The 16,416-nt window shown below is 38.8% G+C and overlaps 1 protein-coding gene across 6 annotated transcripts in view; it reads left to right on the top strand.

Annotated features, from left to right (window-relative positions):
* Window positions 1-16,416, top strand: part of Ahcyl2 (adenosylhomocysteinase like 2) — a 208,659-nt gene that overhangs the window by 177,575 nt on the left and 14,668 nt on the right. For all 6 annotated transcript variants that reach the window (XM_063240862.1, XM_063240860.1, XM_063240877.1 and 3 more), the window contains exons 5-11: window positions 575-677; window positions 2,557-2,651; window positions 5,404-5,510; window positions 7,555-7,671; window positions 10,513-10,576; window positions 11,278-11,366; window positions 14,630-14,700. In XM_063240862.1, the coding sequence (XP_063096932.1) occupies window positions 575-677; window positions 2,557-2,651; window positions 5,404-5,510; window positions 7,555-7,671; window positions 10,513-10,576; window positions 11,278-11,366; window positions 14,630-14,700 (646 nt within the window). The remainder of the gene's footprint in view (window positions 1-574; window positions 678-2,556; window positions 2,652-5,403; window positions 5,511-7,554; window positions 7,672-10,512; window positions 10,577-11,277; window positions 11,367-14,629; window positions 14,701-16,416) is intronic.

Raw genomic sequence — 16,416 nt, 5'->3', positions numbered from 1 at the left:
ACCATACTTAAATCCTTTAATTAAATTTTTTGCTAATTTTTCTTACTCTCGTGTATGGTAACTGTGTCTTCCTCCCTTCCTTACCCTGCCAAAGGTGAAAGCAATATTCCTCCCCTCCTTAAAGGACTGACCGCTCTGGAGTTCATTTCACTTGGTGGTTTTATGACTTCAGTTCTTTGATGGGGTAAAGTAACCTTTGTAGGTTATGCAACCTTTTCTTGTTAGAGTGAAGTTGCTTTTGCTTTCTATCCTAAGAAGCAGAACTGCAAGTGTTTTTGTAAATTCAGTATTTTGGCTCTGATATCCTTTAATTAAATCTTATGGGGGCCAGATCTGCTAAATAGGTAAAAGCGTTGCACTTAGCTGGAACCTTCTCCCATGCCTCCCCCAGAAGACTGAATGCCTCCCATGCCCTCTGCTCAGAATACTGAAAAGGTTCTGTAGAGCACAGTTTGAAAATAACTGGTGTAAGTCATTCTTGATATACCTTCTCACTGTCAGATACTCAGATTTAATTTTCTGGGCTGATCATGTGGTACATGTATGTTCATTTTCTGCCTTGTCTTTTACACAGGTGCTTATGGAAACTCTGGGTGCTCTGGGGGCACAGTGTCGATGGGCAGCCTGCAATATCTACTCCACTCTCAATGAAGTAGCTGCTGCTTTAGCAGAAAGTGGTAAGATCTTTCGCTTGTTCTCTGTCTTTGGCCAAAGTACATCTCTGACAAGTTCTATTAGTTCACTAGAAGTCTTTGAGGCAGGTTCACAGTAAAAGAGCTGCCTTGGAAAAATGCATCCCTCGTTTTGACTAATTTGCTTCCTTTCTGGGCTTCTCTTGTCAAACAATAGCTGATATTCCATTTTTCATGCTCTGCTTTGACTCACTAATAGAATACTAGCAAACACTCCTATTGTCTAAAAGTATTATTGATTAGAGAATGCTTCATAGTTTTGTAGCCCCGCTGGTTTTCTAGCAAGTAGTTCACCCTGGTTTAATGTTTGGTGTTTCTGCTTCAGCAGTAAAGAGGACCTGACCTAGAAGATTAATATTTGATCACAACATCCACTGATAGGTGAAGGACAAAAGACAGGAATTTGGACTTTGCTGGCTTCCTGCCTCTCTGGCAGCAATATTTAAATCACAGTAGCAAACACTTCAAAGCTCCTGAAAAGTACTGGAGACCCATATAAAGGATACATGGCTCTCCTGCAGCTAACATTCTTGGCATTTCATTTGCTCTTTCATTTATATTTACTTATTTTATAAATGTTATCTATGTATGTATGTATGTATATGTATATGTGTATATATATATGTGTGTGTGTATATATATATATATATATATATATATATATAAACACATGCAAAAAAATTTTTTGCGGGGTAGAGATAGTCTTACTATGTAGTTCAGGTTGGTCTTGAACTCACTGTGTAGCATAGGCTGGCCTCAGACTTGCAGTGATGCTCCTGCCTCAGGCTCCTGTGTGCTATTATAGGTGTGCACCACCGCACACAGATATTAAATGTGTATGCCAATGAATTGTACATATTCATTTATTTTTCTCTCTTTTTTTTTTTCTGAGTCAGGGCCTCCCTATATAGTTTAGGTTGGCTTTGAACTCACTATGTAGTGCAGGCTGGCCTTGGACTCACAGAAACCTTCCTGCCTCGGTCTCCTTAGTATTGGGATTAAAGACATGTGTCACCATGCCTAACATACTCTTTTCAACAAATGCTTACAGACCTACTCTAAAAGAAAAAGAACAAATGAGACAATCTTTGCCCTTAGAATCTTGTATTATGGTAGAGAAGATAATATACTTACATAGTAGTGATAATAGAGACATATATGAGGAACATCATGACAGATCTTAAATCTGAATTTCATATACAAATAATAGACTAAAGTTTTCTTAGCTGAGTTACTCAGGCTTCAAAAGAAGAGGGACACTTACCTGGACTGTGACATGAAGTAATATTTTCAAGAATGTGAGTGCTTTTCCTGATGAGGAGGATGGGATAACTAAAATACAGAAACAGCCGGGCATGGTGGCTCACGCCTGTAATCCCAGCACTCGGGAGGCTGAGGTGGGAGGATCGTTGTGAGTTCAAGACCAGCCTAGGCCACAAAATGAGCTCAAGGCCAACCTGAACTGCATAGCGAGACCCTGTCTCAAAAAAGACAATAAATAAAGAAATAAAATACAGAAACAAGAAAGATCAAAGTGTGATTGGGAAATGGTGAGATTGTCAGTTTGACTGTATCAAGAAGCATTTATTTCTGGTTTCTTTTTTTCCTTTAGTCATATTTTTAGCAGCCATCATATTTTTGTTTATTTTGCTTGTCTTCTTTGGGGTAAGGAGAGCAGAATGAGCACCAGAGATAAAGAAATGGCTAAAGGTTCTAAAGGGAACGGTAGTCAGTGAAGAACGTCAGTCCAGGAATACAGCAAAATGAGAGTTTTGACTTGGGAGAAAACTAGCACCTTCTTGCTAAAACTTGAGAGGCAGCCCTTTTTACAGCCTTAATATTTTTCTTTGTTCATTTTTCATAGGATTTCCTGTCTTTGCCTGGAAAGGAGAGTCAGAAGATGACTTTTGGTGGTGCATTGATAGATGTGTGAATGTGGAAGGCTGGCAACCAAACATGGTGGGTCAGATTTCTGCTAATGGCAGTTCTGTAGGGGTAGGGGCTGAAATGGGAGGAGGCTATGCTTTGGGAGAGAATTTGTAACAAGGAAAGCAATGGCTTCCTTTCTGATGTGCTGATGTGCCTGGGTTTCTAGCAGAACTCAGTGCTTCTGCTTAAGATACTCCAGGAGTATTGAACCTTTTATAACTTCAAAGTGCTTTAATTGTTGGTGCTGATGCGGAAAGCATTTCATATTCATCAGTAAAATGAAAGTGCTGCTCAAGATTCACTCATAGCTGCTGAATAAGCAAAGGTAATGCACTTCCATTTCCTGCCACTGCTTACTACCTCCCCCCACCCCAACAACCACAAAAACACCAATCAAAACACCCCACAGCTCCTGAGGTACTCCGCCATCTCTCTAGAATCTGTGTACTGAATTTATAGTATACTTGAAGAGCTTCCAGATTCAAATGTTTTATTCATTGTTGACCTAAAAAAAATGACCAGAGTTTTACGTTTTTAAATTTTTGTTTCAGTTTTTAAAAAATCAAGTCTTTAAGGCTGATAGCATATCAGATTCACACTCAGAAAGCTACACAGAGTATGAGGCACTCTTGCTTCACAAATGTTTCAGCGTATTAGTGAGAGAAGAAAGTAAGAAATTAACTGAGAAAAGGAGCCATTGATTGCTGTGCAGAGCAGGTTTCACCTAGTACCTGGCAGAGCAGCAGCCATTTCTGAATTCTGTGATCCAGGTCCCATGGCATTAAGTGCTAGTTTGAGGAAGCTGGGTTAAAGCCTTCATATTGCAGAGGAAGAGAACAGTGGCTCTACAATGAGTCAGCTCATTCCAGCAATTTTAACAGTGACAGGAGGGAAGATGATTGACAGACACTAAAAAAGATATGCCAGAGGGGTTCTCCTGGGAATAAAACACTAATTTTATAGTCGAGTGCAGGAAAGATATGGAATTGTATTCAGAGAGCTTTTTTTTTTTCTTTTGGTGGGGATGGTTGAGACAAGGCTGACCTTGAATTTCTTATGTAGCCCACGCTGGCCTTGAACTCATAGCAATCCTCCTGCCTTAACCTCCCAAGTGCTGGGATTACAGTTGTGTGCTATCATGCCCAGTTTACCCAGAGAGTTTTTTACAAACTGTTAGAAACTTTAGTGAAGAAAATAGATAAGGATAAAAAGTTAGATCCCAGAAGGTGGGATCCACATCTCTCTGGATCTTGTCAACAGCTAATACTTTTCCTTGCTTTCGAACCTTAAGAAGATTTCCTGGTGACCAGTATTTTTTGTAGTAGCATTGAATTGGAGAACTACTTTCATTATATAAATATTAAGATAACTATCTTCCTGTGTCTCATGACTTTTTTAAAGGGAAAAGTAGACAAAAATAGTGGAACATACCATACGATTTATAATTATTTAGTTCATTGTGTCTCTAACCTTTTCTTTAGCTAGAGATTTAAGATTCAAGGGGAAACTCCATGGGATTCCATATGTGCACGAGAGAGAGAGAGAGAGAGAGAGAGAGAGAGAAATTCCAAAAATACTTTGAGATTCTTAGGGCATTAACTGTGAAGGTTTCTGCTTGTGCTATATGGATTGAGCATAGGAGTTTTAATGAGAATCTTATCTGAATTCCTGCTTTCAAAAAATTTGACTCAGAAAAAAATGCATCAGTAACAGGAACATAAGTGAAAAAGAGATTAGTTGGTAGACACAAGGTTAGGGAGCTTGTGTCCTTTGGGGTCCACAGTGGCATTTGGCCACTGGTAGCAGTTGTAATGGAACTGCAAGGTGAAGGCATGCCTGCAGAGGGCAACTCAGTCCTATGAGGACTTTCCAGGAGGATGGGCATAGCAATGTCCAAAGTTCCACTGAGTGCTTCTCATAGCACAGTGGAGGGCTGGAGGAGCACCACAGCCTAGTACCTAACAGTATTCTAAACTCATAGCACAGTGGAGGGCTGGAGAAGCACCACAGCCTAGTACCTAACAGTATTCTAAACTTCCTTTCTTTAGCTTATTTATAATTCAGAAACTTTGTCTACTGATGAAAGTTCCAGTGGGCACAGCATTGTGTTTATCTTTAATTTTAACCTGAAATAATGATGAGCTGTTCAGCAGCATGCTTACACACCTACATGCTGCACGGTTTCCTGGCTATTTTTAATATGGTTTATACAGAGTGTGAGGTTGTGCTCAGCAAAACCCCACAGAGTGCTTGATGTGTTGGGTGGGAGAATGACTGTATCTTGGGAGAAATAAAGGATTAATGAATATAGTTTTATAAACCATTTTTCTCAAGAGAGTATTTGTTCTTTTCCTTAAACTCAGCCTCTGTTGAATATGTTGAAAATCCTGTATTTAACCAACAGAGATTGACTATACCAAGTTCAGATTTTTCTGAAAATCTGTAGCATATGCAAGAACTGGTGGTCTAAATAATCACTTGTCATCAGTCCATAAGAAAATCTTCATTAAATGTAAATTTGCTATGGATGTGTCATGGGAAGGATCATTTGGTTGTGAGCTTTATATTGGCTTTTTGCCTCATTGTTTGCTTGTATGTAATGATATATATTTGGGATATTATTGCATTAACTCTGGCTTTAACCTACTTTGCATAATCATTTGGTAAATTTGAAATATCTGTAAATTAATAATTAGAATTTTGGATATAAGACCCAAAGAAGCACTGAATCCTTGAACCCTCCAGCAAAACGAATGATATTACTGGTACTTACCTTTTGCAGATCTTGGATGATGGAGGGGATCTTACTCACTGGATTTATAAAAAGTATCCAAACATGTTTAAGAAAATCAAAGGCATAGTGGAAGAGAGTGTTACTGGAGTCCACAGGTAAGATTTCACATAGGTATACCTGGTTTCATGCAGCTGAAACCATAGGCTCTTGAAATCACACACTAGTAGAACACATTGTGTTAAAAATTGGACCCTGCCATTAGCTGACCAGATCTCAAGCTGTGCACTTGCTTTTTAAATTAATAATACAAATAACAAACAAAATAGTGAGATACAGGCAGGTGGGGGAACAGGTGGGGTCCTCATGTTTTTTTGTTTTTTGTTTTTTTTTTTTTTGGTCTTTTTCTTTTTTATTGGTACCAGGGATCAAACTCACGACCACACACTTGCAAGGCAGGTGCTTATGCCACTGAGCTAAATCCCCAGCCCGGTCCTCATGGTTTCTAATCATTGTAATACAGTGACTGCTTCTTTTTGGATTAATTCATTTTCAACAAATATTTATTGAACTTCTCCCACAGTGGTGTCGAACCTATGACAACTAATGCATGCCATAGTGGGATGTTTATGTTATTAAAAGCTCTGAAAGATTTATTGTCACTGTTAAACAATAAGCCAATAATTGCTCTAGGGGTAGGGATCTAGAAATGAACAAAACTGACAAACACATGTGCCCTCGTAGAGCTTATATGCTTACATAGAGAATAAGGACATAGGCTTCTGTTTGCAAATGAGCAGTGATTCTCTAAAACTGCAGTCATTTCTGTTTGCTGTTATTTTACCCAGAAGGAAATGAAAAGTCTGAAATAAATTTTTGAGGAAATAAATTTTGAATTAGCCACTATAATTGCTTATTGCTTGAGTATATTATGATCTCTTAATATACAAAACTATGGATGATAGCATACCTTCAGACTCTTAGAAAGGGATAAATGTTGAATAAAACAAATAGTTTTGCCAGACATGGTAGTGGACTGCTATAATCCCAGCACTGAGGAGGCTATGAGTTCAAGGCCAGCCTGAACTACATAGCAGGACTCTGTTTCAAAAACAAAAATAGAACCCCAGTTTTAATTTTTAATTGACACAATTAAGAGATACACATATTTTTTGATATCTGTTTTGAGATTATAGAGACCATTTGGATGTTAAAATTCTTCTCTGGTAGTAGTTTGTTTAATTCCAAGCACCACAAAAAAATTAATAAAGTAAAAAATAAAAGCACTTGCTAAACTAGGTATTGTGGTGCAAACCTGTAATCCCAGCACTTCAGAGGCTGAAGAAGGAAGATTGCCACAAGTTTAAGGCCAGCTAAAATTGCACAGCAAAACCCTGTCTCAAAAAACAAAATGCAAGGGCCTGGGGATTTAGCTCAGTGGCATAAGTACCTGCTTTGCAAGCAGGCGGTCCTGAGTTCGATCCCCGGTACCGATAAAAATGAAAAAGACAAAAAAAAAAAAAAAAAAAAAATGCACGCCGGGGACTTAGCAGCGTAAGTGCCTGCTTGGCAAAAACGAAGTCGTGAGTTCAATCCTTGGTACAAAAAAAAAGAATGAATTCATACATACATGCACTTACTTACAGTAACAGAATTATATATGATTTTTAAAGCAATACAAAAGGCTGGGAATGTAGCTCAGCAGCATAAGCACCTGCCTGGCAAGGGCAAGGTCCTGAGTTCAAGTCCCAGTACCAAAAGAAAGCTCTTTCTTTTATAAATAAAATGAGAAATAAAATAAATCAATTTAAATTTTATATTTAAAGTCTCAAAATTAAGAGTTAAGAATTTTCCCCACATGACTTCGTTTGTTTGTTTTTTGAGGCAGTCTTGCTCCGTAGTTGCACCTTACTGAACTCATTGGATATCCCAAACTGTCCTCAAACTCACAGCAATCCTTCTGCCTCAGCATCTTGGGTGTTGAGATTATAGGTGTGTGCTACTGCATCCAGCCCCATATCACTTTTGAATGGTATCTTTATTTCTAAACTGTAGATAGTCTTTAAATACACATTACAGTACTTCTCAATATCCACCCAACAGGACAAAACTACTCATGACTCATGGAAATATTTCTAGGATTTAACATGAAACCAATAGTAGATTATAATGTCTCATGATTTTATGTTCTGTCATCCCCAGACTGTACCAACTGTCCAAAGCTGGGAAGCTCTGTGTTCCAGCCATGAATGTCAATGACTCAGTCACCAAACAGAAATTTGACAACCTTTACTGTTGCCGAGAATCGATTCTTGATGGGTAACATTTATTATCTTTGAGATGAACTTGAGTTATGAGGGTTTTTTTTCAGTTACGAGTTTTTTTTTTTTTTAATTTTATTTTGAAAGTAGTAAAAATGCAACAGCACAAGACAGAACAAAGCCGATCAAGACAATGCAGTGAAATTGGTACAGGATTTCACAGTAGTATACTGGGATAGTAGTAATAGGTACTATAGTATATCTCCTTAACTTCACAAATAGTTAGTTGTCTAGTCAATTAGGTATAACAAGATCAAACCAAAAATAGAACATTATAAAACCAATTGAGAGTACTGAATAGAGCAAAAGAAACATAACAAAACAAAACAGTGAAAACAACCTTTGCCTTCAAACAAAAGATGGAAGGAAATCCCCCATATTTGCTATAGTACATATGGTCATCTTCCCAAGAAATGCTGAGACATCTATCCCCAGTAGCTATAGTGGGGGAGGGGTGCTTGATTTTTCAGCCTGCATGGTAGGAGGCTCACAGGTAATGGTCCTCTTCCTGGCCCATGCTGCGGGTGCTTACCAAGAGGGTGAAAGAATAAGCTGCCTGAATCCCACCATGGCCGGATCTCGGGAGCTCTGGTTGTCTTCTTGGCCCACGCTGCCCATGACTGACAACTCTGCAGAGCTCCGCCTCAGGTGGGGGCGTGTGCCACACCCTCAGTTACAAGTTTTTGAGTTGAGGTTCTCTTTTTTTTATTTTTTGGTTATTTCCAGAAATGATTCATATGGCACCTCTGGATCTATCACTATGTCACACCCATTATTTTATACTCAGAGCTATACTGCCATCACTATTTTTAAGAAAATGTTTCAGTTAAGAAATGAGAGTAGCTCCTATATATTGATTAAGGCAGAATTCTTAATTTGTGACCCTACCAGGCCTATGAGTCATTAATTAAAGTTGGCATTAACAAACAAGTATCTTCTAGTTTAGAAAAAGGTTCCTACGTGTTGGGGATTTAGCTCAGCAGCATAAGTACCTGCCTTGGCAAGCGCATGGTTGTGAGTTCAATCCCTGGTATTGATAAAAAAAAAAGTAAGAAAAAGGTTACTGGTGATTTTATTCCAGGTTGTGGCTCATGCTCTAACTATACAATTCTAACTATCATATAGTTCTCTGGCCACCTGGAAACTTGTAGTGATCAGAATCAATTCACAAGGCATTTCTGGTTATTCAGATCTATAAGGCAAGTTGATAATCCACTTGGAAATATATACCAAATACTGTGTTCTAATACTTAGATTCTGTTTCCACACTTGTGTTTTGACATTCCTTTATTGTTGTTGGGAAGACTGAATGTATTAATCAGCTTTCAGTTATTGTAACAAATCTGAAATATCTTGTAAAAGTAGAAGGCTCATTTTGGTTCATAGTTTTACAGGTTTAAATAAGTTCCCGTTGAGTTGGCCTTGTTGCTTTGGAAGGCAGCACATTATGCCAGAAAATGCATAGTAGAATAAAGCTGCTCATCTCATGGCCAAGACAGGGAAGAAGAGGAAGAGGAAAGAGTTGGGGTCCCACTGTACTCTTCAAAGATATGTCCTCAGTGACAGGAAGACTTCCCACTAGGCCCCACCTCTTCAGGTTTTCATTATCTCCCAACGGCACCAAGCTGTGGACCAAGTTATTAATACCATAAGCCAGTGGTAATGACTGCCTTATAGTATTATTCATGCCACAATGGGCTGTTTGTATCATTGAAAGGGCTAAAATGTTCTTCATCACTGCCTTAACCCTTTCACCTTCAGATGTTCCAGATCCAAATTGTAGCATCACATCATAAGCCATTAAATGGAGCCATTAAGGAAACTGCGAAGTCAAATGGTTTTCATTGCTTGTAGTGTAATAGCTTTTTATTGGCATGACCTGACAAACTTAAAGGAAGAAAGATCTCTTTTGGTTCAGAGTTTCAGAGGTTTCAATCTATAGTTGGTCGGTTCCATAGCTGTGGACTTGAGTGAGGCAGAACTTTGTGACAGAAAGGTGTGGTGAAGCAACTTGCTGACCTCATGGCAGGGAAGCCTGCAGTGGAAAAGAGAGGACAGTCGGGCTAATAGAGCTTCTGTATGAAGAAGATATTGGTGATAGACCTGTGCTTGTGGCTTGGTCATACAGGATCATCATCAACGCTGAGGGAAACCCCACTGTCACTTTCCTAGAGAACACTTGTGCAATTGGGCCCTGGTCCAAATGCAGTGCAAGTACAGTCTTCTGGAGACTGAGGTTCCATTTGGCAGACAGGATAGCATTGGAGCTCCAAATGAGCCCAGGCAGGATTTCTAGATCATAATCTAGACGTTTACAGGAGTTCTTCTATTACAGGGTCCTGGGGTTAGAAGAATTAGTAAGAAGTCAGAGAATTGGCAAGGCTCTAATTCAGCAACAGACAGCTTATTACCCTAAGGCCACCCAAAATTCTTCCTTGGCTAAAATCTTTTGTATGTTTTATCCTTTCCCTTTGAGGCATATCTGAGCCCTAAGATCACAGGGCAACCTACCTAACTAGAATCCATATATGTTTGTCACCTAACAGTTGTTTGTAAAAGTAGCAGTGTTAATTATATTTCTAGGGGCTGGGGATTTAGCTCAGCGGCATAAGTACCTGCCTTGCAAGGTCGTGAGGGGGTCGTGAGTTCGATCCCCGGTACCGATAAAAAGAAAAAAATAAAATAAAATCATATTTCCATCCCACCACAGCCATTTGTAGGCGCAGAAAGAGAGTGTCTTCCTTTGGGAAGGGAAACAAAACAAATTAGAGACTCAATGTAACCTCAGGGATAAAACAAAAGATTTTTTTTCTAACTTAATGGTGTTTTTTCCTCCTAGGCTTAAAAGGACAACAGACATGATGTTTGGTGGAAAGCAAGTGGTGGTCTGTGGCTATGGTGAGGTAAAGTTTAACCTTTATTTTACCAGGTGTCTAAATGTGTTTTGCTGAAATAGTCTAGAAGAGACGGGATCTCGCTATGCAGTTCAGGCTGGCCTTGAGGTCACTTTGTAGCCCAGGCTGGTCTCGGATTTGCAAAGATACTCCCACCTCAGCCTCCTATGTGCTGGGATTACACGCCCAGCTTGAGAAGAATTACTTTTGAGGCCCTCTGGTTAAAATACAATTTTTCTTTTCCATTCTTTTTTTTTTTTTTTTTTGTCTTTTTCGTTTTTTATCGGTACCAGAGATCGAACTCACAACCGCCTGCTTGCAAGGCAGGTGCTCATGTCACTGAGCTAAATCCCCAGCCCCTCCATTCTCATTCTTGCCACTTTTTCCTAAATTGATTTTCTGACTTGTTCTATCACCACTATTTGTGATGTTCTTTTAGCTTATGTTTTGATTATAAATCATGAGTGTGGGTGTTCTTGTGCACATAAATGTACTACGTAGGGATTAGGGGTTTGTTTATGAACTACATTGTTTTTCTTATTTTTCCCAAAGCATGAAACTATTTAGTGAAATTCTTATTTTTCCCAAATCATGAATCTATTTAGCAAAATTCTTTTTGGGGGCGGAAAGAAAGATATACTTTACCAGAAGCTTTAAGAAGTGTTTTCTCACTGACTTTCCTTATTATATGCATTCTCGCTCTTCTTTAGGTGGGGAAAGGGTGCTGTGCTGCTCTGAAAGCCATGGGCTCCATTGTGTATGTAACTGAAATTGACCCCATCTGTGCCCTGCAAGCCTGGTAAGTGTGCAGAGACCTGCTCCCTCCTCTACACCGCCATTTAAGGTGCCTCCAAAGAATAGCCTGGGTAATGCCACATCTCATGTTAGAGAGGCCCAGACCCTCACAGAAGCTGCTGGGACTTAAGCTTCTGTCTTTCAAAAGTCAAAGAGCTCTGATCTGACAGAAGATAAAATTTAGAATTCCTTTGGAAATATAACAGGAGATACTTTGAATTAGAGAACAAATAGCCTCTTACTTCTTCCATATGTAATCCCTGTGCCTCACAGACCAATGATCAAAACAATGGCAGGGCTGAGTGTGGACCTCAGTGATCATAAAGCGTGTGTCTAGATCACCAAAGGTCCTGGGTTCTATCCACAGCACCAAAGAGAGAAAGGGAGAGGTGCTGGTATTCAATGCTTTTTCTTTCTTTTCTTTTTTTTTTTTTTGGTCTTTTTCTTTTTTATCAGTACCAGGGATCGAACTCACGACTGCCTGCTTGAAAGGCAGGCGCTTATGCCGCTGAGCTAAATTCCCAGCCCCATCCAATGCTTTCTTATGTGACACTTGGAAAGGAACTCTTTTGTGATATTCTTCCTCAAAATGTATGACTTAAATCCAATGAAGAAATATCCAACAAATCCACATTAAGAGTAAAATTTGCTAACTCTTGAATGAAGGGTATATGGGAATTTGTTTGTACTACTCTTACAATGTTTGTTTCAAATGACTCCAAAATGTAAAACATTTTAAAAAGAGCAGTTTCTTTCTTAGCTTTAATATGCAGATAATTATACCTATCTCATAGGATCATGAAACATAAATAAAATAGTTATATTATCATCCATTATATAATAAATAACTAATAAGGTACAGAACTGCTGTTACAAAATAGATGTTCACCAAATGATAGTTATTATTAATATTGTCTCTTGCCATCCTCAGCAGGATAAAAATGTCACTTGCAGGTCCAAGTGTCTGTAGTTTGTATACCTTATACAATTTTTACCACTAACCCTCCAGAAGGAGGTCCCCAGGGTAAATGGGCACAGCATGATGCCATTTCCCCCTACCTTACCACTCTTCATATTTCCTAGCTATAAACTCAACAGAGCAGAGTTGTTGATTTTCTGTAAGCCAAGGTTCCAGCATTTGAGGGGAACCATCACTGTTCTTGTACTCTCAGAGTTCATTATAGAAGCTTGAACGTGATACTGATTGCAGTATAGTTCAGATTATCTATCTATTGTGTACTGTGCTGTGTGCTGATAATGATTAAAGTATAGATGAGTGAGATAAGGCCTTACATTTAGAAGAACACAGATAAATAATCACCGTGCAGTGTAGTAAGTACTGTGATGAAAGTAGATGGCACTTGCTTGTATAGGAACATAAAGGAAAAACTTTTTTTTTTTTTTTTTTTTTGTCTTTTTCCTTTTTATCAGTACCGGGGATCGAACTCATGACTGCCTGCTTGCAAGGCAGGCACTTATGCCGCTGAGCTAAACCTCCAGCCCCCAAAGGAAAAACTTCTAAAAGAAGGAACAGGGCAGGTAGACAGAGAGATGTCTGTAAAGCTGTCTTGGTGGACAGGGTGGAGGGTCTTAAGGAGTTGGAAGCAGAAAGACTGCCTCAACTTCTGGGCCAGCCTGGAAAGAAAGGCCCTGCCTCAGCACACACACATGTATGCACACACACACACACACATATACCACAGAGAGGGAGAGCCAAAGAGAGAGGAAGGCCAAGAGAGAGAACTAAGAACTGAGAAACTTGTATTTTCTTAGTTTGAAAGTCTATGCTGGGTGCAGAGAACAAGTGCATAGTATCCAAAGAAGATAGCACAGCATATTTAAGAAGCTGTAAGTTTAGCTAGCATCTATATCCATATTAGTATTCAGATCTTATCCTGAAGAAAGACAGTATCATTGAAGTATTTTAAGGAAATAACATGTTCTTTTTTGTGGGGGAGGGGTTTGAGACAGGGTCTTAATATGTAGTTCTGGCTGGGTTTGAACTCACTATGTAGCCCAGGCTGTTGGTGATCCTGTTGCCTCAGCCTCCTGAGTGCTGGGATTACAGGCATGCATCACCATGCCTGGCTAGGAAATGACATGTTTTAATTGCATTTAAGGAAATCACCCTGCAACATGTTTTTAAGAGACACTTAGAAGCAATGAGATTTGACCAGAGGTCACTGCTGTAATTCTAGACAAAAAGTCATAAGGCTTGAGTTAAGCAAGCACAGCAGGTATAGAGAATGAGAGGATACATTCAGGAGTTTTAAGAAATTAAGAAAATAGATTTGGTGACAATTTCAATTACAGAGAGCAGCAAGTTTGTAATATTCTAGTTTATTTGGTTCCAACAGTTGGGTTAACAATGATATACTGATGAAGATAAAAAAAATAAAGAAAAAAAAGATGGGGATGGAGTGCACAGAAAAGATTATGAGTTTATTTTCTACTGCAGTAAGTTAAGATCTTTCTCAGACATTTGTGAGGAGCTATTCAGTAGATAATTTGATCCTTGTTGTGAAGCTTCAGATAGATTGAAATTAAAGGTTCAAATGTGCAAATCACATAGCTATAAGTGCTCATTTGCAGTGAAGGGCAAGATATGAATGAGTACTTAAAAAAATACAGGAATCCAGAGTGGAACCCTGCAGAGTTACTAACGTTTAAAGATTGGCTGAGATTGAGGAGAGATAATTAGAAATTAAAAGAAAAACCAGGAGACAAAGATATAGAATCCAAGAAGTATAACAGTATTTAATGTTGGACCAGGGATATAGCAGGCAAAAGTGTCTGCCTGCCAAACATAAGGCCCTGAGTTCAATTCCCAGTAGCAATAATAATAATAATAATAATAATAATAATAATAATATTTAATGTGGCAGAAGAAATTAAGTGGAATAAAAGGGTAAGAGATACTTTTGTGCATTGGCATCGAAGAGATCATGGATGATTTTGGGATGGCAGTTTCATTGGGATTGTAGATTCAGTGGCTAAGTGGCACTTTCTAGAAATTTAGTTGGGAATCTCAGGATAATCCCTGGTTCCCTATTGTAGTAAGAAATGAATTACAGTGATATGAAGGAACCTTTTATTTCTCTTCTGAGTGAGCTAAGGAAATGATTTGGATTTTTCACTAACAGAAACAGTCCAGCTATCTCAGGTGATACTATAGGAACCAAAGGAAGTTGGTGTATTTGAGATTGTGTGCCAAAAAGGCTCCCTAGATGCTGATTAAGGTTCATTGCTAATGCTTTATTTCTACAGTATGGATGGATTTCGACTGGTGAAATTAAATGAGGTCATCCGACAAGTGGACATTGTTATTACCTGTACAGGTATGGTTTTACCATATTGAGTGGCATGGCATTTGGGAGTGCTTCACATTGTTATTACCTGTACAGGTATAGTTTTACTATATTGAGTGACATGGCATTTGGGAGTGCCTCCAGAGTACCTGAAAGATAACTGGAAATGTTCTGAACAAGGCTGCACTCTAAAAGCCAGAAGGCCAGAAGGCCAGAAGGCCAAGAGTGGTCCACAAAACCATCGGCCTCTGTTGCGTTACTGCTACCTCTTTAGAGGTCTGACCAAAGATATACCATTAGAGGTATACTGTAATAAAGGTATACAATGGTTAGAGATGATAGGATTCATTTGTAGAGATTTATTAGTGAAACCAGGTCTTAAATTTGTATGCTTGGTTTTCTTTTCTTTCTTTCTTTTTTTTTGTGCTGATGATTGTACCTAGGGTCTCAAGCTTGCTAAACACACACCCTACAACTGAGCTATACCTCCAGGCCCCTTGATTCTTTATTTTACCTACAAAAGCGAAGTATATTTCTCTGTAATCCCTGGAATTAAGGCAAGGCTAAAGCAAAATTCTTCACAGTTAGAGAAAATAGAAGATCTTAAAAAAAAAGAAAGAAAGAAAATAGAAGATCTTGAATTTTAGAGAAGAATATAGGTGGCTAATTTTATTTTATAATTCTATTTTAGAGGAGGAACATCAGAATATTTTAAGAATAAAAAATATACTTGTAGCCTCAGGGAGAGCAGAGAGCAGGGAAGAGGAAGGACCTTAAGATGTTGTTAGGCAGGGCACAGTGGTCCATGCTTGGGAGTCTGAGGCAGCAGGATCATAAGTTTGAGCTTAGCCTAGGCACTTTAACAGGACCCAATCTCAAAATAAAAAATGGAGCTATAACTCCAGCATTCTGGGAGGATGAGGTAGAATGATCACAAATTCAGTCTCACCCTGGTCAATCCCTCCCTGTCTCAGAATAAAAAATAAAAAGGACTGGAGATGTAGCTCAGCATGAAGGTCCTGGGTTCAATCCCTGGAGCTTAAAACAGCCTAAAGAAGCTGTCTTGTTTCACATTAATCTATCAATCCCCTGGATCTTTTTCTTTTAACAGATTAATTGAGATATAATTTCTCTACCACATATTTTACCCAATTAAAAGTGTACAATTTGGGCTGGGATATAGCTTACAAGATTATGGGTCAGTCTCTTGCATCAAAATAAGTAAAGTGTATAATTCTGTGTTTTCTAGTAAATTAATAGGATTGTATAGTCATCACCATAGCCTATTTTTTATTGATATAATGCATATAAAGTTAAAGCATATAATTCAATAGTTTTTAGTAAAGTTGTGCAGCATCCCTTTATCTAATTCCAGATGTCATTTTCATTACCCCAGAAGATAAACTTCATACCATAAATAGTCACTCTTATTCTATCCCTTTATCCTCCTCTAGCCCTAGGTTAGCATTTTGCCTATTCTGGGTTTGTTTTTGTTTTTGTTTTTTGTCTTTTTGAGACAGGGTCTCCTGGCCTTGAGTTCACTTTGTAGTCCAGGCTGGTTTCAACTCTCAAAGATACTCCTGCCTCAGCCTCAGTGCTGAGATCATAGGCATGCACCACCACACCCAGTTTGTTTCTGTTTTGAGACAGGGTCTCAGTAGATAGAGTACAGGGTGGCCTTGAGTTCATCATGTAGCCTATTCTGGCTCTGAACTCACAGTGATCCTCTTGCCTCAGCCTTCTGCG

This window comes from Cavia porcellus, unplaced genomic scaffold (assembly GCF_034190915.1).
Source record: "Cavia porcellus strain 051 isolate PalLab524CR breed Dunkin Hartley unplaced genomic scaffold, mCavPor4.1 scaffold_2, whole genome shotgun sequence".
Taxonomy (NCBI): domain Eukaryota; kingdom Metazoa; phylum Chordata; class Mammalia; order Rodentia; family Caviidae; genus Cavia; species Cavia porcellus.
This window is presented reverse-complemented; position numbering and strand designations above follow the sequence as displayed.